At 36.6% G+C, this 25,057-nt stretch overlaps 2 protein-coding genes across 2 annotated transcripts; both read left to right on the forward strand.

Annotated features, from left to right (window-relative positions):
• Positions 1–2,092: 2,092 nt before the first annotated feature.
• On the forward strand, positions 2,093–10,975 carry LOC121528541 (C-type lectin domain family 4 member M-like). Its single transcript, XM_041816043.1, has 6 exons — positions 2,093–2,165; positions 3,683–4,537; positions 4,599–4,723; positions 5,152–5,261; positions 5,758–5,833; positions 10,364–10,975. Exons 1-6 carry the CDS (start codon positions 2,093–2,095, stop codon positions 10,973–10,975), a joined length of 1,851 nt encoding a protein of 616 aa, XP_041671977.1.
• Positions 10,976–16,695: 5,720 nt separating this feature from the next.
• LOC121528545 (CD209 antigen-like) lies at positions 16,696–25,029 on the forward strand. The gene is made up of 5 exons (XM_041816052.1): positions 16,696–16,768; positions 19,455–20,654; positions 20,751–20,893; positions 21,326–21,435; positions 24,225–25,029. The coding sequence occupies exons 1-5, from the start codon at positions 16,696–16,698 to the stop codon at positions 24,361–24,363; spliced, it is 1,665 nt and encodes a 554-aa protein (XP_041671986.1). The 3' UTR covers positions 24,364–25,029.
• Positions 25,030–25,057: the final 28 nt, after the last annotated feature.

Genomic DNA, 25,057 nt, shown 5'->3' on the forward strand with positions numbered 1-25,057 from the left:
GCACAGTTTGGCTTTAGTTTCTGGTATTTCTACTCTTGGAGGTGAGTGGTGATTAAGGAAGGTCTCAAGTTCACAGATGACAAGAGCAAACAGTTAACGTGTGTTGCTAACGTGCACATATGAGCCACTAGTAAGTTCAGTTTAGCTAAGGCACTTCATCATGGCATACAGGCTAACATACTGTACTAAAGGGGAGAGACTACAGATGAATAGAGGTATCTGTATCTAAAAATCCATCATCAAAATCTCCACATTTATATGCTAATTATGCACTTTTTAATTATATTGCACTCCTTTGCACACATTTGCCAAGGTGTTGGAGGTGAATAGGATATAATAGGGAACTAAAACAGATCACCATCAAACTTCCCCAGTAACTTACAGACAGTTTTCCCCTGAAATGTTTAAATATGTTGAGGAGCTTGTTTGGACAGGGAAAATCTACAGATGCAAACAGACAGAGGAAACACCATCTATGTGCATTTTTGGAAGTTTTCTCTCTTTAAGGGTAAAAGAAGACATGGATGCAAAATAGACCAAAATCTCTAAACTGACCAGAACATGAAAACACAAAGTTTTAACCTGTAGAGTCCTGTCTGAAACAGCTACTGCATCATTCTGACTCTATATTCTGTGTTCTGTTGCTTGGCTATAGAAGCTCAAATCATTTACATTTTAATCATGTCCGCAGCACAATGCCATTTCCATTTTGTCAATATTTCTTTTTTGCAGTGATTTTCAGTATTTCTGCTGTTTTTTTCCAGTAAAATGAACAAAGTTAGCAGTAGAGGAGTGCAGATGCACCAAGCCTTATTGTTGCAACTAATCATTGGTCTAATACAGTTTGGAGGGCAGGCTGGCTTTCTTATTTATGTAGAGAACAGTCTTTTTCAGTTCACTGTGAAGATAATGTTTATTTTGAAGTACTTTTTATTTCATTCACACCAAAAGGTTTCAAAGTATTTTTTTTATCTTGTGCAAAGATTAATTACTAGTGCATTTTTTTCTTTTCTTGAAAACTCTTACTTCACCACGCCCTTCTCCCTGGTAGCTACAGTCAGTTATTTTAAATATTTAGTAGAGACTAGCAGCAGAGAAATCATGACCATGGTGTCATAGCTTATTTTGTTTGTGCTTGCTCTTGTGATAAACCCAGTGAAAACTAAAGAAGACATTGTTTTTGTGTGATTGATTTATTTTGTAGAAGTACTCCAGGTTCCTCGTGCAGGCCAAAGACATACTTGCTAGCTATATTAGTGGCTCTGAATTGTCCATAGGTGTGTTGCTGCTTGTCTGTCCCTATTTGTGAGCTCTGTGATTGGCTGGTAACCAGTCCAGGGGGTGACCTAGAGTGGCTCCAGTGCCCTCTGGCCCTGAATATAAACGAAGAAGACAATGGTTGGACGGTCTTTAGATGTGCATAATGACTTAATAATACATTTTAAAATGAAGCAGAGCTAGAATTTTCTACTATTTTGTGTAACACTCACTGTCTCATTGATTTCAGTAGGAAGTATTCAAGTGAAATAGGAACAGAAACGCTGATGATGCAAATCTAAGAAAATTTGAAACTTCCTCATAATAACTGCTGAATTCAAGATGATTGACTGAATATTTATTCTGGGCTATAAATATCTGGGGAACACATCACTGCAGCATCTTCATGTGAATGCAGTCAAAGTGACACTCACTTCTTTTATCATCTCAGCTCACAGGTACGTGCACATTTTGAGCCTTTTTTCCTCAAAGTGACTGAATATTTCATCCAAATTTTGGTCAATTTTCATTTCAGTTTTAGTCTGAATATTGGAATTAATTTTCAATTAAATCAGTTTCTTTCAGTTTCTTTTTAGAAGTGTCCAAATCACTGCTATGATTATAGGTTTGATCTTTATAATGTTTAAACAGTCCTTGTTTTATAACATGAAACCTAGTGGTTTATTTTGTGTAATTATGAAGGAAATGTTATGTCTTACTTGACTCCATGTTTTTAAGTTTGTCCTTAGGTATGTAGAAGGAACAGAGGTTGGCTCTAACATGAAATACAGATGTTACATGTTTTATTCTAGAAAAAAGTGGAACCATTATCAGAATGGATCGTATGGAGGTTGATGACAGCGCATATATAACGAAGAACCTCACAATGAAGGACCTCATCACAAAAGGTAAAACATGTCCCCCTTAAAATAGAGTACAATATGAAAGAGTAAGAATAAATATTTGAATTAACAACTGTCAATCCTGTTTTAAAGACAAGCTGACCCTCAGAAACCCTTTATTCAGATACAAACCTCTCTATCTGTGTGTTAAGAAGGGTTATTATAGTAGTGCTATTATAAACCTCTTTATTTGTGTATTAGGTAGTTATTATAGTAATGCTATTATAGTTGTGTTATTATAAACTCCTCTATCTGTGTATTTAGTAATGTTATTATAGTAGTGTTGTTATAGTGTTATCTTAAACCTGTTTATCAGAGTTTATTAATGTTTAGTAGTGTTATTATACACACACAGTCACTTTTTAACTGAAATCTTTAAATTGAACAACTGCAGGTCAAAACAAAATTTTAGTCTCTAGTGGCAATGTGATGAAATAATCAGTGTTTTGATTTCTTTGAACACTCGAAGTCAAAATGATTTATTTTATCGTAGTGTATCATTAAAACAAACACTACACTAAGTCTGACACCATGACTTAGAACTAACAGACGGCTTCAGAGTGCTTATAGACAGTAATACATATAGAAACATGGAGGAGTGTATGTACAAAATGACTCCATGTCCAATGACGTTTCATTTTCTTCTAGTAAGACAAACTTTTTTTTTTTTTTTTTTTTTAAGGTTTATTTTGGGCATTTTTGTGCCTTTATTTGATAGAGGAGGACAGTGGATAGAGTTGAAAACAGGGATGAGAGCGAGGGAGAGACATGCGGTAAAGGGCCTCAGGCCAGACTTGAACCCGGGCCGTCCAGGTACATGGGACGCGCCTTAACCACTCGGCCACCTGCGCCCCAGTAAGACAAACATAACAGCTCAGAGATCTCCTTGGCCTTGGGTTCCTTTGCTTTCTCTTTTTATCCTGTTAAAAAACGACTTTTATTTTAAAAGAAAATGGGACATTTAGAAAAAAACACAAGTTTTACAACAGGGGAAAAACTTTTTAAAAAGTAAAGTAAAAAGTAAACATTTAGTGTTTAAGCATTAGTTTAAGTTTATGTGTCCTTCAGTGAATCTTTACAGAAGAGCGCCCTCCTCCAGATCCGTCTCTGTGTTCCTTGGATTACTGTGTGTCCTCCTGCTGGCTGGAAATGTCGGACAGTTTCTCTTCTGTAAGTTATTTCTATCTTACAGTGCTCGCCACGTTAAGGTTAAGTACTCCAGGTTGAGCTCTTTTTAGAACTAGAACTATATCAGTCACATGTCTACATGTCTACACCAGTAGGCCTGGGGGACACCTCAGTCTTGTAACTTCTTCTGAAGTCAGGGGGGACATTTGCAAAGTTTTCAGAAAACCCCTCACAGTCTTGAGATCTAGTGTTCAGATGAATGGCCAACATACAGACGCAATGAATGCATGAACAACGCCAAAACTTAGTGCCTCCAGTCCCAGGTCCCCCCGGGATGAAAAAAACCCAATCACATCAAGAAAATGACACTATTTTCTATTATTTCCTCTCTACAGATCACTTTACCTGCCAACCCAAGTCTACGGAGCAGATTCAGGCTGGAGCTGCAGAGAGATCCCAGTTACAGACAAACTACAGCTCCTTAGAACAAGAGAGGAATCAGCTACAGACAAACTACAGCTCTTTAAAACAAGAGAGGGATCAGCTACAGACAAACTACAGCTCCTTAAAACAAGAGAGGGATCAGCTACAGACAAACTACAGCTCCTTAAAACAAGAGAGGGATCAGCTACAGACAAACTACAGCTCCTTAGAACAAGAGAGGGATCAGCTACAGACAAACTACAGCTCCTTAAAACAAGAGAGGGATCAGCTACAGACAAACTACAGCTCCTTAGAACAAGAGAGGGATCAGCTACAGACAAACTACAGCTCCTTAAAACAAGAGAGGGATCAGCTACAGACAAACTACAGCAACATAAAACAAGAGAGGGATCAGCTACAGACAAACTACAGGATTGTAGAACAAGAGAGGGATCAGCTACAGACAAACTACAGCAACATAAAACAAGAGAGGGATCAGCTACAGACAAACTACAGCTCCTTAGAACAAGAGAGGGATCAGCTACAGACAAACTACAGCTCCTTAGAACAAGAGAGGGATCAGCTACAGACAAACTACAGCTCCTTAGAACAAGAGAGGGATCAGCTACAGACAAACTACAGGATTGTAGAACAAGAGAGGGATCAGCTACAGACAAACTACAGTACTGTAGAACAAGAGAGGGATCAGCTGAGGACTGACTACAACAGTCTGACAGCAGTAAGAGATCAGTTACAGCAGAGGGTCAACAAGATGGGTAAGAAGATTATCACTGAAGTTTTAATGCTGTACTATAAAGTAGGCTGGTGTTTGCACACTGATTATTGCGCTCTCTTTCTCTATATCTATAGACCGGAGTTGTCCATCAGGCTGGAGCAAGTTTGGTGAAAGCTGTTTCCACGTTTCAACCATAAAAAGAAGCTGGCATTCAAGCAGAAGCTTCTGCAACTCCAATGGAGGGGATCTGGCAGTCATAAACACCAAAGATAAAATGGTAAGAAAGAAAGAAATGTATCCAAGAATTGAAGTTTCTACATGTAGAAATCTGTAATAATTTTAATAAAAGAACGCCATATGTTATACAATTCTAACATCACCTCAGATTTTTCCAATACTTTTCAGGAAGTCACAGCTCAAGTTTTTCCCCACAGTTCTTCTTTTTCTGCTAAAATGTATTCAGCCACATCTCAATATGTTGACCTTACTGCACTGAAGGTCAAAAGTCCATGTCAAAAGCTGTGTTCATGTTCACCATGAAACAGGAAGTAGCTATTCAGGGTTGACAGAATGTGGATGTAGTGAAACCTCACAGAAATAACAGTCAGAAATGAAATGATTGATATTGGTTTTGTTAGTGGACATGGTTTTTGGGTACAGTGGCTAATAGATGTCTGAGTTTAATCATGTTTATCATATTAACAGGTGTTTGTCAGAGGGTTGGTGGATTCAGGTAATCATGTCTGGATTGGTCTGAATGACCATGTTGGTGAAGGGACCTGGATGTGGGTGGATGGGACCAGAGTCACAACCACGTAAGTTTTTACTATAAAGATGATTAATTAATGAATGGTGTAAAAATGATTAATTCAATAACTATGTAAAGATGATTAAGTCATTAACAATGTAAAAATTATTATGTCAATAACGATGTAAAAATAATTAATTGATTGACAATATAAAGATGGTAAATTCATTATTAATGTAAAAATGATGAATGTATTCACTATGTAAATATGATTAAGTCCTTAACGATGTAAAAATGATTTATTCATTAACAATCCAAAGATGAGTAATTCATTAATGGTGTAAAAAAAATTTATTTATAAACAATGTAACAATCATTAAGTCACTGACAATGTAAAAATGATTTATTCATTAACAATCTAAAAATGATTAAGTCATTAATGATATAATGATGATTAAGTCATTAATGATATAATGATGATTAAGTCATTAATGATATAATGATGATTAAGTCATTAATGACACATCTGACATAAATGTTTTCTCTCATATCTCGTCTGTTAGATTCTGGGGGCCTGGGCAGCCTGACAACACAAGAAATGTTGAGGACTGTGGAGAAGTACGGCACGGAGGAGGCGTGGTAGACTGGAATGATGATGATTGTAGTCATCAAAATATCTGCATCTGTGAAAAATCCCCATAACATTCAGTTAACCCCCTCTACATTTACAGATGCCCTTCCAGACCATCAGGTTCTCTTTTTTTCTACTGAACAACACAATCCTGAGATGGATTTGAATGCATATCAGTGTAAATATATACACACTACCGCTCAGAAGTTTGGAATCACTTGGAAGTGTTCCATGGAAAAACTCATGAAATTAGTCTGAATAGGAGATACAGCAAATGAACTGGATATGCTAACACTGTCAGAGTTAGAAATAAGGATTTTTAATGAAAAATGTTCTTTAAACTTTGTCTTCATAGAAAAAAAAACACCTTTTTTCAGTAGCCGTGCAGACCTCAGACATTCTAGCTGTCAATTTTCAAGTTAATCTGATGAGATTTCCCCCCATGCTTCCTGGAGAATCTCCCACAAGATGGATTAGCTTGATGGAGTCTTCCTTTGTACTGTAAGGTAAAGCTGCTCCCACAACAGCTCAATAGGGTTGAGATCTGAAGACTGTGCTGGCCACTCCATTACAGTCAGAATTCTGTCTGACTGCTGATTCTTTAAATATGTCGTAGACACAGAGGTGTGTTTTTGGTCATTATCTTGCTGTAGGATGAAATTGGCCCTCGTGATAGCTTTCCTTCCCCAAGGTCCCTTCCACTCTTTACAAACCACCTCCAAAGCCCCCCAGACCGTCACGCTACCTCCACCTCACTTGGTTGGTGGTTTTAGCTCTGTTCTTGCATCTTTTCATTTGTTATGTGTCTCACAAATGTTCTGTTTGATCCAAAGACCTCAAACTTAAACTCATCCGTGCACAACACCTTCCAGTGTCCAGTCTTTTTGCTCCTTTATTAGTAGAATGATTTTTAGCTGTGCAACAGGATTAACTTGGATTGGAGCAGCCAAACTAAGAGATTGATGCAGAGGACTGACAGTTGCTGATAACTGTTTGTGAACTGCATGAAAATGTTTTTATTTGGAAAACAAAGAAATTTGCCAGTGATCCCAAATGTTTGAGCGGTAGTGTGTTGGGGTGTGTGTGTGTGTGTGTGTGTATATATATATATATATTATTTTAGCTAACATGTCTTTAATTAGCATAAAGGTTAGAAGAATCTTCAGAATAATGCTGAGTAGCAGCAGGAGTGAGTGGCTTTAGATGTAAGAAAGCTGCTAACTTGTGCTTATAGAGTTTAAGGATCATGACCATACTGTAGCCACGCCTCTTCCTGCGTTAGGACCTAACAGTCTGCTCTTTACACTTCGTCCTTCTCCTTTTCTCTATGGGTCTGTTGTAGGAATAAACAACCACTGCCATTGTTTTCTGTCATTAAACTGTCACGTAAATGAAGAGGATGTTTAACCTACCATTGTGCAAGTCTGCCAGGACATATTCTTACATTTTTACATACTGTAGTGCCATTTTTGGGAGTATGTTTATTTACTTTACATCAATATAACCCTTATATCCCAAGTCTTAATAACATGTATTGACTTATGTCTTAACTACTACAATTAATAGCTTAAAAGTGCAATAAACCTAAAAAAAAAAGAAAATCGTTTTTGTTTTTTTCACATATATTATAAAACACAGAAATTGCACAGCTGTATCCCTCATATTTGTAAATGTAAAATAGTTGGATCCTTTGGAACCACAGGAAATTTATTCAGAGTCTGTACATAAGTTGCTTTTTGAGATAAAGTCTGTTTTGTAACCTGTAAAGAAACCGAGTCAGATGAGTAGTTGGACTCTTCATCCAACTCTGTAATTAGTTCAAAAGCGGTGTGTGTGATGGATGTCTGGTGTGTGTGGGTTGTGTGTCAGAGTGTTTTGGTTATTTATTAGGGGTGAAATGAGAGTGAGGGCGAGTATGTGTGCAGGCTAAGGTCTTCAATGTATTCCGCGGGAAAAAAAATACAAGTACTGGGAAAATACGCCACTTCCTGTTGATGGGGTGGGGAGCCTATGAGGTAGGGACATGTCAGAATCCTGGGACAGGTCATGCCCACAACGTGATGACGTTTATTTCAACGTAGGAAGTGCTGCAAATACCCGTGGTCTCGTTTAAGCCTTTGTGTTATGTGCATTTTATTGTGTATTTTTTACACACCCATCACTGCAATGAAAAAGCACTCTGAAACATGGTGAATATGTGAAATGTTAGTGTAACTCCTCAGGTTTTATATGCAAAAAGAATGATTGATCTATCTTATCTGGTTAAAATCTACTGCCAATCAAAAATGGATATGCTTATTGCGCTACGCTGGGTTCTGTAGGGGTAAACCAGATGAATGTAGTGCCTTCTCATGTTTATTACATTTAAATCAATGACTATATTATTACACAGACCGCCCCATGACTGTAATGAAGGATTAAATGTTAAGCTGCTTTAACTGTCACACCTGAAGCTATAAACCATCAACAAGGTTGTGAAACTAAGACCAGGAAAAGGTGTCTTTAACCCTTTAAAGCCTCTTTTATAGTATTGGATATCATGAGACCTCTATCTAATAAACATTTTTAATAAATTACTTGAAAACATTCTGAATAAAATCTGATTAATTATAAAAATGCCATCCAGTGGATTATCAGACATCATACATTTAACAATTTTATTGCAAAATGGACACACAGTTTTATTTGACAGAGAAGGCTCTGCTCAAAAGATGCTCCCTGGGTTAGTCTAGCAGCATGCTTCAGCTTTCCGGCGAGAGCATGGCTAGAAACCCTTCTATAGAAGGATATAAGCTATTAATGACAATTTATGCTGAATACAATGAAACTAGTTCAAAAGCTGCAAAAACGTTTGCTTGGACTGAATGCTGTCACTAATGGCTGCCTCCACTGTGTTATCCAGAGCCATACATACAGAGCTGCACTAAGGGCAGGGTTTAGGGGGACTGAAAGTCCTCTAATGGCTGCCTCCACTGCTCTAAATACTCAGATATAGCTTTAGCCTCTGTTTCACTGGAACTGGGCCACATTTATGTATGACAAAAATGAAAAACAACTTGATAAGCTTTTCATGTTGGGAAAGATGTATTTTACTCCTCTGCTGACCTGCTTTGGCATGACTATGTGATAGTTGAGGGGGGAAAGGTAACTTATTGTTTCAATGTTTGTGTAGCAATTACCTCTGACTAAGTTACAGCAGCACTTAGTCAAAACTGGACATTTCTTTATTAAAAATAAGTGAAGACAGCAACATTAAAAGCTGTCTGTAACAGAAAGAGTGTTCTTGCTCTTCTGCCAATGTGCTTCAGCGTGAGTGTGTGATAGTTAAAGGTTGAAAGGGTTACTTGTTGCAATTGTATTTAACACTAAAGTAGAAATTCAGCTTTATTCAGCTTCTATGTTAAATAGAAGGAGCATGCTTTAGGAGCATGCATGTGACCAAGTAGTCTGTAAAGACACACGTACTCAGAGGTTTTCTCCGGACTGTCATTCTGCATTAGAAAGCAAAGCTCGCGAGCCCAAAGCTCAGCATCAAGTGGAGGTTCTCCGAGCTGTTTGTGAATCTCATCTAGAATGAAGGTGAGAAATGAGTCATTGTGTGGAACAAAAGGGTCATGAGTCATTACCAAGGCCTGAATCAGGGGTTCTGTAAGCTTTTGCCCATTGTAAATTTTATTCCCTAAAACTGGGAACAACTTATCTAGGTGGTTGAGAATAGCCCAGTGTTTTTTGGCAGCTATTTTTAATTTTACTCTTAGTTTTAGTCTTTAAATGGAATTCATTTTAGTTTTAGTCACATTTGAGTCATTTCAATCCTTTTAGTTTTAGTCTAGTTTTAGTCAATGAAAACTCAAAAACATTTTTTGTCTAGTTTTAGTCCATGAAAAGTCCTCACATTTTAGTCTTTACTTTTAGACCAAGCATTTATTTTCTTCCCTGAATCTGGTACCAAATCATGGTAGTGTGTTCTCTGCACTCTGCCAAACCTGGGGTCCCTGCTTTCTACAGCTGAGAGGCAGAATAGATACAGCTACATTGTTTTTTGACAGATTTACCCACAGTGGAGAAATATCACAGATTCTAAATGTCCAACAAAAACTACATTACTATACTAGTCTAGTTTTAGTCATCTTGGCGAAAACTAAACTTAGTTTTTGTCAGTTTTAGTCATCACAGATCAATTTTTGTTAGTCTTAGTCTAGTTTTTGTCATGGAAAAAAAAAGCTTTCGACGAACATTTTTAGTCATAGTTTTAGTTGACGAAATTAACACAGGAACAGCCCCTAGCTCATCAGCTGAAGGTGTCATTTTATGAGAGACTATCGTGTCAAGTCTCAACGGAGACTCAGTGACATCAGTGATGATCAGCACCTGCTCCTTTGAAAGTGTCACAACCTGGTTATCCAAATCCAGAGCACAGACAACAGGTGTTATGATAAACCACTGGATGTTGTTTTTGGATGCCCCCTTCTGTAGGGGAGGCTTTTCCGATAAGTGACACAGTTCTCTTGGTACTGAAGACCCTGACTGCTCTTTAGTTGCGGTCGTCAGAAGCAGCTCCATCTCATCCAACAGCCAACACCAGCCACTCCTTCAGGGTGGAGGAACATGACGTGAGGCGTGTACTAAGGAAAGTAAATCCCAGGAAAGCAGCAGGACCTGACGGCATCCCTGGCAGGGTGCTAAAAGACTGCGCAGACCAGCTCACTGGGGGCTTTACCAAGATATTCAACCTATCCTTAGCTCAGGCCACTGTCCCAACCTGCCTTAAGTCCTCAACTATCATCCCTGTCCCAAAAAAGACCCCCATCAGCAGCCTAAATAACTTCTGGCCAATTGCTCTGACTCCAGTCATAATGAAGTGCTTCAAGAAACTGATCAGAAGCCACATCATCCAAGGACTTCCACCCACATTTGACCCTCACCAGTTTGCATATAGGGAAAACAGATCAACAGAGGACGCCATAGCCATAGCCCTTTACACCACCCTGGCCAACTTAGAACAAGAAAATAGTTATGCCAGGCTTCTTTTCACTGACTTCAGCTTGACATTTAACACAATCATCCTAAGCAGGCTGGTATCGAAACTAAACAACCTCGGCCTCCCACATTCCACCTGCCTCTGGATTAAGGACTTCTTCAGCGACTGACCACAGAGAGTCAGAGTAGGGCCCCACCTCTCCACAGCTCTCAGCTTCAACACCGGCTCCCCACAAGGATGTGTACTGAGCCCCCTGCTTTACACTCCCTACATACATGACTGCACCCCCACTCACCCAGGCAACTCCATCGTGAAGTACGCAGACGACACGACAGTGGTCGGGCTCATCTCAGGGGGAGATGAATCTGCGTACAGGAGTGAGGTCATAAAACTGTCATCATGGTGCAGCATCAACAACCTGGTCCATGTTGTTGTCAGAGGTGACAAGTTAACACTTTGAGGTTTAGATGACTTTCTCATGAATAGAAAAACGTTTTTAACATTATATAACTAATAACTAGCTAGCTAGTAACTAGTTAGCGTCATTATAACTAGCTAGTCACTAATTAGCTTCACTAGCTTCATTATAACTAGCTAGTAACTAGTAAGCCTCATTATAACTAGCTTCATTATAACTAGCTTCATTTTAACTAGCTAGTAACTAGTTAGCTTCATTATAACTACCTTCATTATAACTAGCTAGTCCCTAGTTAACTTCATTATAACTGGCTTCATTATAACTACCTTCATTATAACTAGCAGGTAACTAGTTAGCTTCATTATAACTAGCTTCATTATAACTAGCTAGTAAATAGTAAGATTCATTATAACTAGCTAGTCCCTAGTTAACTTCATTATAACTGGCTTCATTATAACTAGCTTCATTATAACGAGCTAGTCCCTAGTTAGCTTCATTATAACTGGCTTCATTATAACTAGATTCATTATAACGAGCTAGTCCCTAGTTAACTTCATTATAACTGGCTTCATTATAACTAGATTCATTATAACGAGCTAGTCCCTAGTTGACTTCATTATAACTGGCTTCATTATAACTAGATTCATTATAACGAGCTAGTCCCTAGTTAGCTTCATTATAACGCTTCATTATAACTAGCTAATCACTAGTTAGATTCATTATGACTAGCTTTATTATAACTTGCTAGTAACTTGCTTCATTATAACTAGCTAGTAACTATGTTCATTATAACTAGCTAGTAAATATTTAGCTTCACTAAGTAGCTTAATTATAACTAGCTTCTCTATAACTAGCTTAATTATAACTAGCTTCTCTATAACTAGCTTCATTATAACTAGCTTCTCTATAACTAGCTTCATTATAACTAGCTTCATTATAACTAGCTTCATTAAAACTAGCTTCATAATAACTAGCTAGTAACTAGTTAGCTTCATTATAACTAGATAGTAACTAATTAGCGTCATTATAACTATCTTCTTATAACTAGCTTGTCCCTAGTTAACTTCATTATAACTGGCTTCATTATAACTAGCTTCATTATAACTACCTTCATTATAACGAGGTAGTCCCTAGTTAGCTTCATTATAACTACCTTCATTATAACTAGCAGGTAACTAGTTAGCTTCATTATTACTAGCTTCATTATAACTAGCTAGTAAATAGTAAGATTCATTATAACTAGCTAGTCCCTAGTTAACTTCATTATAACTGGCTTCATTATAACTAGCTTCATTATAACGAGCTAGTCCCTAGTTAGCTTCATTATAACTGGCTTCATTATAACTAGATTCATTATAACGAGCTAGTCCCTAGTTAGCTTCATTATAACTGGCTTCATTATAACTAGATTCATTATAACGAGCTAGTCCCTAGTTAACTTCATTATAACTGGCTTCATTATAACTAGATTCATTATAACGAGCTAGTCCCTAGTTGACTTCATTATAACTGGCTTCATTATAACTAGATTCATTATAACGAGCTAGTCCCTAGTTAGCTTCATTATAACTGGCTTCATTATAACTAGATTCATTATAACGAGCTAGTCCCTAGTTAGCTTCATTATAACGCTTCATTATAACTAGCTAATCACTAGTTAGATTCATTATGACTAGCTTTATTATAACTTGCTAGTAACTTGCTTCATTATAACTAGCTAGTAACTATGTTCATTATAACTAGCTAGTAAATATTTAGCTTCACTAAGTAGCTTAATTATAACTAGCTTCTCTATAACTAGCTTCATTATAACTAGCTTCTCTATAACTAGCTTCATTATAACTAGCTTCATTATAACTAGCTTCATTAAAACTAGCTTCATAATAACTAGCTAGTAACTAGTTAGCTTCATTATAACTAGATAGTAACTAATTAGCGTCATTATAACTATCTTCTTATAACTAGCTTGTCCCTAGTTAACTTCATTATAACTGGCTTCATTATAACTAGCTTCATTATAACTAGATTCATTATAACGAGGTAGTCCCTAGTTAGCTTCATTATAACTGGCTTCATTATAACTAGCTACTAACTTGTTAGCTTCATTATAACTGGCTTCATTATAACTAGCTAATCACTAGTTAGATTCATTATGACTAGCTTTATTATAACTTGCTAGTAACTTGCTTCATTATAACTAGCTAGTAACTATGTTCATTATAACTAGCTAGTAAATATTTAGCTTCACTAAGTAGCTTAATTATAACTAGCTTCTCTATAACTAGCTTCATTATAACTAGCTTCATTATAACTATTTTCATTATAACTAGCTTCATTATAACTAGCCTCATTAAAACTAGCTTCATAATAACTAGCTAGTAACTAGTTAGCTTCATTATAACTAGATAGTAACTAATTAGCGTCATTATAACTAGCTTTTTATAACTAGCTAGTCCCTAGTTAACTTCATTATAACTGGCTTCATTATAACTAGCTTCATTATAACTAGCTAGTAACTAGTTAGCGTCATTATAACTAGCTTCATTATAACCAGCAGGTGACTAGTTAGCTTCACTATAACTAGCTTCATTATAACTAGATTCATTTTAACTAGCTTCATTATAACTAGCTAGTAACTAGTTAGCTTCCTTATAACTAGCTTCTTATAACTAGCTTGTCCCTAGTTAACTTGATTATAACTAGCTTCATTATAACTAGCTTCATTATAACTAGCTAGTAACTAGTTAGCTTCATTATAACTAGCTTCATTATAACTAGCTTCATTATAACTAGCTAGTAACTAGTTAGCTTCATTATAACTAGCTTCTTATAACTAGCCTGTCCCTAGTTAACTTGATTATAACTAGCTTCATTATAACTAGCTTCTTATAACTAGCCTGTCCCTAGTTAACTTGATTATAACTAGCTTCATTATAACTAGCTTCATTATAACTAGCTTCATTATAACTAGATTTAATATAACTAGCTTCATTATAACTAGCAGGTAACTAGTTAGCTTCATTGTAACTAGCTTCATTATAACTAGCTAGTAACTAGTTAGCTTCATTATAACTAGATAGGAACTAGTTAGCTTCATTATAACTAGCTTCATTAAAACTAGCAAGTAACTAGTTAGCTTCATTATAACTAGCAGGTGACTAGTTAGCTTCATTATAACTAGCTTCATTATAAGTACCTTCATTATAACTAGCCTGATTATAACTAGCTTCATTTTAACTAGCTAGTAATGAGCTAGCTTCATTATAACTAGCTTCATTATAACTAGCTAGTAATTAGTTAGCTTATTTATAACTAGCTTCATTCTAACTAGCTAGTAACTAGTTAGCTTCATTATAACTAGCTTTATTATAACTAGCTAGTAATTAGTTAGCTTCATTATAACTAGCTTCATTCTAACGAGGTAGTCCCTAGTTAGCTTCATTATAACTAGCTTTTTTCAGTCATGTACCCCCTGTGAAGTACTTTTTCAGCCAAGTACCCCCTAAATAGCGCAAAGCTTTTGGACCAAAAGGAAAGACATTAAACAGTGCTGTGACAGCCGTCTGATTTATCAAACTTTGTAACTGATAAACAATTTGAAATTACAGCATAATTTCACAGTGCGACATTGCTGCAGCTATTTTTTCAAACACATGGTGGTGGTGCCGATTTTTAAGGCAAACGGAGGAACAAAAACGTCCTCCTCTCTAACACCACCTGATATTTGTCCTCTTCTCATATCTATCTGTAGTCAGTTCTTGTGTTTTTGCCTCACGTAGCCTGGTAGAGAGGCAGCAGACAGCCTGACATGTCCATATGAGCACAAATGCGCTCCTCACACAGCTGAAGCTGTTTCCTACGATGGAGTATTAGGGCCACAGGAAGAGAAAAAAACATAAGAATAAAAAAAAATGATATTACGAGAATAAAGTCATACTATTATGAAAATAAAGTCATAATATAATGAGAAAAAATATTATGAGGAAAAAGTTGTATTATTACGAGAAAAAAGTCGTAATATTACAAGAGTAAAGTCATAATTTTACGAGAAAAAAAGTCTTAATATTACGAGAATAAAGTATCACAAGAAAGACAATCTGCTGCGGCACCATGCATCTAAGATGGAGTATTGTCCTGATTCTGATAATAATTTGATGCTGATGTGCCAAGAGATGAAGTATTTCCTTATTTGTGAAACTGATGCTAAAGTATAGCTTCACAAGATGCTCAACATTGCTCATTTTAATGGAGGCGGCGCCCCGGCAGACTTTCTTCCTTGTAATATTTTATTCGCCTAATATTATGACATTTTCTCTTATATTACAACTTTATTCTCATAATATAACATTTTTTTTCTCGTAATATGACGAGAATTTTTTCCTCATCATATTACGACTTTATTCTCGTAATATTGTTTCTTTATTCTCGTAATGTAAAAAAAAAAAAAAAAAAAAAAAGAATTCTTTTATTTACCAACAGTCTCCTCTGACCTCAGAAATAAGACTTATAAATGCTCCAGATCAACCAGCTCACTGAAATTACTCCTCTGACCAGTCTGGAACACAAACAGGTGAGCCAATCTGTGCGCTGTGGGTGAGTTCAGTCATCTCACAGCGAGCCTCAGCTGCACCCTTATTACCATTATTGATCATGTTTGACAGTCCCTCTTCTTACAAACTTGGCTGGCACAGTGAATGAAACAGTGAAACAAGACGGCACTGACCCCCTGGCTGTGCAGGAAGGAGAGGGAGAAACCATTTATCTTCAGACAGAGAAAACACACCGCAGACGAAAAAAACGCGTCTATTTCTGATACAAAATGTGGTCTCACTTGTGTCTTAGGATAAATTTATTTGTATGACCCTAAGGTACTTCATTGCCAAAGGGGACCTTTGCATCATGACTAGAAGTCAAAGGACTATTTTTTGGGCTTAACCTCCCTACTAGAAAAAGGAACAGAAACTGCTGAAGATGCAAAGCTAAGAAAATTAAAAACTTCCCTGTAATAACTGCTGAACCTCCAGATAATCAGTAGCATAAATGTGGGGCAAACATCACTGCAGCATCTTCATGTGAACGCAGTCACAGTGACACTCACTTCTTTTATCATCTCAGCTCACAGGTATGTGCATGTTTTGAGCCTTTTTTTCCCAAAGATAACTGAATATTTCATCCAAACTTTGGTAAATTTTCTTTCAGTATTAGTCAGAATAGTAATTAGTAGCAATAGTAGTTTTCTGTTACGTCACAGTTTCTTTCATACGTTGACAGCCTTGAGAAAAATTCCTTTTAGAGGTGTCCAAATCACCGCTATGATTATAGGTTTGATCTTTATAATGTTTAGATAGGCCTTTTTTTTTAAGTTTGTTTTAAGTTTGTCCTGAGGTATGTAGAAGGAACAGAGGTTGGCTCTAACATGAAATACAGATGTTACATGTTCTATTCTAGAAAAAAGTTGAAACAGTATCAGAATGGATCTGATGGAGATTGACGACAGCACGGATATGACGAAGAATCTCACAAAGAAGGGCCTCGTCACAAAAGGTAAAACATGTCTCCCTTAAAATAGAGTACAATATGAAAGAGTAAGAATAAATAAGAGAATTAACAACTGTAAATCCTGTTTTAAAGACAACCTGACCCTCAGAAACCCTTTATTCAGATATAAACCTCTCTATTAGTGTGTTAGGAAGGGTTATTATAGTAGCGTTATTAAAAACCTCTATCTGTGTATTTAAATAGATAGATAGCTAGCTAGCTAGATAGATAGATAGATAGATAGATAGCTTTTATTGTCATTGTACAGGAATATACAACAAATTTGTAGCATCTAGGAGTGGTGTTACTACACATAAAATTTATAAGATAAAGTCTTAAAAATCTGTTATTATAGCAGTGTTATTATAAACCCCTTTATCTGTGTATTTAGTAATGGTATTATAGTAGTGTTATTATAGTAATTAATTTTTTAAAATCAGATAAATCACAGGGTTGCTGTGGATTAATTTCGAGTTATCATGATTGAATAACATTCATTTTTAATCTATATTAATCGTGTTTCATTTTGCAAGCTTGGCGACGCGTTAGCCAAAGTACTAGCAGAATCCCCAGCAAACATATACTTTGCGTTAATGTGGTATTTTAAGCTGGAAGTGCTTCGGTGAAAAGAAAAGTCCTTCCTGCAGAATGTGCATAATACTTTATGTCACTCGACTATTCCATCTTGTTTTTTTGGGACTCAAATTTCCCATCGAGAGGGCCAACGTGCCGTTTAGCATCTTCCATATCGAGTTGGTTGGTCACTACAAGATCAATGGCCCATTTGCGCATGCGCAGTGGCATGCTCGACGGTAACCCTACTTGGACAAACTGTGCGAAATGCATTGCCAGAGACATTTCAGGGATTTTAAGTCAATCTGCGCTGAAGATAGTTAATTGCGTTAAAATTTGTAATCAGATTAATCATGATGATGGATTAATCTGCATTAATGCGTCACTTTTGACAGCCCTAATAGTAATGTTGTTATAGTAGTGTTATTATAGTAGTGTTATTGAAAACCTCCTTATCCGTGTATTAGGTGATGTTATTATAGTAGTGTTATTATAGTAGTGTTATTAAAGTAGTGTTGTTATAGTAGTGTTATTAAAGTAGTGTTATTATAGTAGTGTTATCATAGTAGTGTTATTGTTGTAGTGTCATTATAACCCTCTTCTTCTGTGTATTTAGTAATGCTGTTATAGTAATGTTATTATAGTAGTGTTATGATGGTAATGTCATTATTTTATTATGATAAACTTCTCTATCTGTGTATTTAGTGATGTTATTACAGTAGTAATTATATTGTAGCTGTTTGGTTATTATAGTGTTATCATAAATGTGTTTATCAGAGTTTATTAATGTTTAGTAGTGTTATTATAAACACACAATCAGTGTTTTAACTGAAATCTTTAAACTGAACAATTGCAGTTCAAAACAAAATTTTAGTCTCTATTGGCAATGTGATGAAATGATCAGTGTTTTGATTTCTTTGAACACTTGAAGTCAAAATGATTCATTTTATCATCATGTATCATTAAAACAAACACTAAGTCTGACACCATGACTTAGAGCTAGTAGACAGCTTCAGAGTGCTTATAGACAGTAATACATATAGAAACATGGAGGAGTATATGTACAAAATGACTCCATGCCCAACGATTCTTGTTGATGTGAGAGAACTGAGACTTCTCAGGAGTTTTGTTTTCTTTTAGTAAGACAAACATAACAGCTCAGAGATCTCCTTGGCCTTGGGTTCCTTTGCTTTCTTGTTTTTCTGATAAAAAAAAGTTTTTCTATTTTAAAAGAAAATGTGACATTTAGAAAAAAAGTTTTACAACAGGAGAAAAACTTTAAAAGGTAAACATTTAGTGTTTAAGCATTAGTTTAAGTTTATGTGTCCTTCAGTGAATCTTTACAGAAGAGCGCCCTCCTCCAGATCCGTCTCTGTGTTCCTTGGATTACTGTGTGTCCTCCTGCTGGCTGGAAATGTCGGACAGTTTCTCTTCTGTAAGTTATTTCTATCTTACAGTGCTCGCCACGTTAAGGTTAAGTACTCCAGGTTGAGCTCTTTTTAGAACTAGAACTATATCAGTCACATGTCTACACCAATAGGCCTGGAGGAGACCTCAGTCTTGTAACTTTTCCTGAAGTCAGGGGGGACATTTGCAAAGTTTTCAGAAAACGCCTCAGCATTCTTGAGATCTAGTGTTCAGAGGAATGGCCAACATACAGACGCAATGAATGCATGAACAACGCCAAAACTTAGTGCCTCCAGTCCCAGGTCCCCCCGGAGTGAGGGTGCAAAAACCCGACCCTATCCTTAATCCATGCAGAGGAAACCCCAACAAACCAAGTGGGAAAAAACCCAATCACATCAAGAAAATGACACTATTTTCTATTATTTCCTCTCTACAGATCACTTTACCTGCCAACCCAAGTCGATGGAGCAGATTCAGGCTGGAGCTGCAGAGAGATCCCAGTTACAGACAAACTACAGCTCCTTAAAACAAGAGAGGAATCAGCTACAGACAAACTACAGCTCCTTAGAAAAAGAGAGGAATCAGCTACAGACAAACTACAGCTCCTTAGAAAAAGAGAGGAATCAGCTACAGACAAACTACAGCTCCTTAGAAAAAGAGAGGAATCAGCTACAGACAAACTACAGCTCCTTAGAAAAAGAGAGGAATCAGCTACAGACAAACTACAGCTCCTTAGAAAAAGAGAGGAATCAGCTACAGACAAACTACAGCTCCTTAGAAAAAGAGAGGAATCAGCTACAGACAAACTACAGCTCCTTAGAACAAGAGAGGAATCAGCTACAGACAAACTACAGGATTGTAGAACAAGACAGGGATAAGCTACAGACAAACTACAGCAACTTAGAACAAGAGAGGAATCAGCTACAGACAAACTACAGGATTGTAGAACAAGAGAGGGATCAGCTACAGACAAACTACAGCTCCTTAGAACAAGAGAGGAATCAGCTACAGACAAACTACAGGATTGTAGAACAAGAGAGGGATCAGCTACACACAAACTACAGCTCCTTAGAAAAAGAGAGGAATCAGCTACAGACAAACTACAGGATTGTAGAACAAGAGAGGAATCAGCTACAGACAAACTACAGCTCCTTAGAAAAAGAGAGGAATCAGCTACAGACAAACTACAGCTTCTTAAAACAAGAGAGGGATCAGCTACAGACAAACTACAGCTCCTTAAAACAAGAGAGGAATCAGCTACAGACAAACTACAGCTCCTTAGAAAAAGAGAGGAATCAGCTACAGACAAACTACAGCTCCTTAGAAAAAGAGAGGAATCAGCTACAGACAAACTACAGCTCCTTAGAAAAAGAGAGGAATCAGCTACAGACAAACTACAGCTCCTTAGAAAAAGAGAGGAATCAGCTACAGACAAACTACAGCTCCTTAGAACAAGAGAGGAATCAGCTACAGACAAACTACAGCTCCTTAAAACAAGAGAGGAATCAGCTACAGACAAACTACAGCTCCTTAGAAAAAGAGAGGAATCAGCTACAGACAAACTACAGCTCCTTAGAACAAGAGAGGGATCAGCTACAGACAAACTACAGCTCCTTAGAACAAGAGAGGGATCAGCTACAGACAAACTACAGGATTGTAGAACAAGAGAGGGATCAGCTACAGACAAACTACAGCTTCTTAAAACAAGAGAGGAATCAGCTACAGACAAACTACAGGATTGTAGAACAAGAGAGGGATCAGCTACAGACAAACTACAGCTCCTTAAAACAAGAGAGGGATCAGCTACAGACAAACTACAGCTTCTTAAAACAAGAGAGGGATCAGCTGAAGACTGACTACAACAGTCTGACAGCAGTAAGAGATCAGTTACAGCAGAGGGTCAACAAGATGGGTAAGAAGATTATCACTGAAGTTTTAATGCTGTACTATAAAGTAGGCTGGTGTTTACAGTCTGATTATTGCACTCTCTTTCTCTTTGTATCTTTAGACCAGAGTTGTCCATCAGGCTGGAGCAAGTTTGGTGAAAGCTGTTTCCACGTTTCAACCATAAAAAGAAGCTGGCATTCAAGCAGAAGCTTCTGCAACTCCAACGGAGGGGATCTTGCAATCATAAACACCAAAGATAAAATGGTAAGAAAGAAAGAAATGTATCCAAGAATTGAAGTTTCTAGAAATCTGTAATAATTTTAATAAAAGACTGCCATATGTTATACAATTCTAACATCACCTCAGATTTTTCCAATACTTTTCAGGAAGTCACGGCTCAAGTTTTTCCCCACAGTTCTTTTTTTATTCAGCTACAGCTTCCCAATATGTTGAGCTTACTACATTGAAGGTCAAAAGTCCATGTCAAGAGCTGTTGTCATAGGGCTTTGTTCAACCATGAAACAGGAAGTAGCTATTCAGGGGTTGACAGCATGTGGATGTAGTAAAACCTCACAGAAATAACAGTCAGAAATTAAATGGTTGATATTGATTTTGTCCGTGGACATGATTTTTGGGTACAGTGGCTGATAGATTTCTGAATTTAATTTGATTAGTTCATGTTTATCAAATTAACAGGTGTTTGTCAGAGGGTTGGTGGATTCAGGTAATCATGCCTGGATTGGTCTGAATGACCGTGTTAATGAAGGGACCTGGATGTGGGTGGATGGGACCAGAGCCACTACCACGTAAGTTTTTACTGAACACAGAATCCCAAACATTCTTATCAGGATTTTGTGTTTTATTTATAGAAATCCCTTTATTTTAATGGTACAAAATCTATCTTTGTTTCAGCTCTTCATTAAACAGTGCAGTGATTGTAATCTGAGGTTTTAAGAGGACATATTTTACCCTTTTAAGACAAGTTTATAAACTTAGAACAAAAAGTAATGCAATTTGTGTTTGGTACATTATTTCTTTGTTGTAACAATGCTTCTTGGTAATAAATCTTATACCACTGAAAAGCCTGTTTGTTACCCTTTTAAATGATGTCACATTTTTAAGGATCATGCATTTGTGGGATGAGCAGCAGAGCTGAGTATGTGGGTTGCGCCCATGAAAAATGTACCAAATCGACTCGGAGGTGTGAACCGTCCTCCGCTTCACGTCGGACGGTTGCCTCCGCGTCGTCCATCAATCCCTGATAATTGGACACCTCGAAGGGCATTAACCTGCTTATACCGTTAATGAATTAATCATTTTTACTTTAATTAATAATGTCCAATTATCAGGGATTAATGGACGACGCGGAGGTGTGAACCGTCCTACGTGATTAATCCCTGATAATTGGACACCTCGAAGGGCATTAACCCGCTTATACCATGGTCACTTGCCAACAAAAATAATTAATAAAACTACTGATTTATGATTTATACGTTTTGTGATCAAAATAGAAAGTTTTACAAAAACAACAACTTCTTTCCCCTAGCAACGCCTGAGGGCTTGACTAATAACTGGAATAGCCATTCCAATCCCATAACGTTCTTAGGGAATGTAAACGTTGTTCACTACTCCAGTAAATAGGCGGGCCATTGATACGAAGTCACAATGGAACAAAAATATAGTCCACTCAGAACACTTTCTGAACGGATTTATCAATGAAATTACATGAAGACGAGTGAGACTGAGAGTCATGTGATCAGACTATAAACTGTAAGTTAACATGAACAGTCATCTGATAAAAATCTCAGTTTTAGCTGTTTGAATAAACAGAATAATCCCTCCTTAAGCACTGCGAGGTCACAGACATGAAACAGAGCTGTTCACACCCTGTAGGTGCTTATTGTCCATCAGACACATCAATATTTATCAGATATTATCATGCCAGTTTATCAGAAGCGTTTCCTTTGGCTCTACACAGAAATAATGGCTTCTTTTCTTTTGTTTGTGTTATTTGAATCCTCTGACAATAGTTTATAGCAGTTCTAACAGGAGGAAAGTGAGTTTTTTGTGACACTCACCTCTCTGTGTTAAGGTGATGGAGAGAAGATGTACGTCTGTTAGCAGAGTCGGTTTGCTCAGCGTTTCTAACATACATATCCAGTACTAGACCGAATTATTAACGGAGGAGTAATCACACAGTGGGACATCAGCTCTGCTCTAACTGGATCTCGCGCACTCTCTCTGAGAGGGAGAAAACTTTATTGACACACGTCAATAGACACACAGCACATGCGCATTTTGTCACATATATCCAGTGCACATTACTGGCTACTGTTGCTGCTCATTTACATAAGTAATGACAGAACAGAACCTCTCATTACAACTGAGAGCACATAGTCATGTTTATGTCAACAACGTAGGATATAAAAGATAAGACCGTCTTAGGTTACAGGTCTTAAACCTAGAGTCTGTCATTTTATCTATGTCAGTAAAGTGACGGTTGATGACGGTCTAAAGGCTTCTTAGACTGGCAGCGTTGTAGTCCCTGCTCAGAAATATGACTGTTTCAGATTGCTATAGTTACTCCCAACGGAGTAACGGCTAACGGTTGCGGCACATTAATTTGGAACAGTGAAAAGATTTTTTTGACCGGGACTACTTGAGAAGTTCGAAAGGTGTCCGTATATCAGAAGTTAATTGACACCGATGGAATTTCCAGAGCCAATCAGAATTGAGTATTCACAAAGACCATGGTATAAAGATGATTAATTAATTAATGTTGTAAAATTATTAATTAATTAACGACGTGAAGATGATTAAGTCATTAACGATGTAAAAATGATTAATTCATTAACAATGTAAAGATGATTATCTCATTATTAAAGTAAAAATGATTGATTCATAAACGGTATAAAGATAATTAATTCATTATTAAAGTAAAAATGATTGATTCATAAACGGTATAAAAATGATTAATTAATTCATAGTGTAAAATGAATAATTAATTAACAATGTTAAGATGTTTAAGTCATTAACGATATTAAGATATTAATTCATTAATGATTTAAAAACGATGAATTCATTAATGCTGTAACGATGATTAAGTCATCAACAATGTAAAAATGATGAATTCATTAAAAATATAAAAAAGATTTATTCATTAACAATGTCAAAATGATTAAGTCATTAGAAATGTAAAAATGATTAATTCATTTACATTGTAAATATGATCAATTCATTAATGGTGTAAAAATGATAAAGTCACTAAGGCTGTAACAATGATTAAGTCATCAACAATGTAAAAATGATTAATTCATTAAGGATGTTAAGATAATTTATTAATGAGCTTTACATCATTAATGAATACATAATTTAAAAATTATGTATTCATTAATGATGTAAAGCTCATTGATAAATTAGTGGTGTAAAAATGATGAAACCAATAACTATGTAAAGATTATTAATTCATTAAGGATGTAAAAGTGATTAATTCATTAACTATATTAAGATGTTTAAGTCATTAACAATGTAAAAATGATTAAGTCATTAATGACACATCTGACATAAATGTTTTCTCTCATATCTCGTCTGTTAGCTTCTGGGCGCCTAGGCAGCCTGACAACTCGAGAAATGTGGAGGACTGTGGAGAAGTACGGCACAGAGGACGCGTGGTAGACTGGAATGATGATGATTGTAGTCTTCAACGTATCTGCATCTGTGAAAAATCCCCATAACGTTCAGTTAACCCCCTCTACATTTACAGATGTCCTTCCAAACCATCAGGTTCTCTTTTTTTCTACTGAACAACACAATCCTGAGATGGATTTGAATGCATATCAGTGTAAATATATACACACTACCGCTCAGAAGTTTGGAATCACTTGGACATTTCCTTTTTTCTCAGTGGAAAAAGTCATACAATTAGTCTGAACTGGAGATACAGCACATGAACTGGATATGCTGACATTGTCAGAGTTAGAAATAATGATTTTTAATGAAAAATGTTCTTTAAACTTTGCCTTCATAGAAAAAAAACACCTTTCTTAGTAGCCGTGCAGACCTCAGACATTCTAGCTGTCAATTTTTCAAGGTATTCTGATGAGATTTCTCCCCATGCTTCCTGGAGCATTTCCTACAAGATGCGTTGGCTTGATGGAGTTCCTTCGTACTGTACCGTTAAGCTGCTCCCACAACAGCTCAGTAGGGTTCAGATCTGAAGACTTTGCTGGCCACTCCATTACAGTCAGAGCTCTGGCTGACTGCTGATTCTTTAAATATGTCGTAGACATGTTGGAGATGTGTTTTGGGTTGTTATCCTGTTGTAGAATGAAATTGGCCCAAAGCAAGTGCTGTCCACAGGGTATGGCATGGCATTACAAAACCTCATGATAGCATTTGCATCGATAATTAGTATGTGTAACATTAATA

This window comes from Cheilinus undulatus, linkage group 20 (assembly GCF_018320785.1).
Source record: "Cheilinus undulatus linkage group 20, ASM1832078v1, whole genome shotgun sequence".
Taxonomy (NCBI): Eukaryota; Metazoa; Chordata; class Actinopteri; order Labriformes; family Labridae; genus Cheilinus; species Cheilinus undulatus.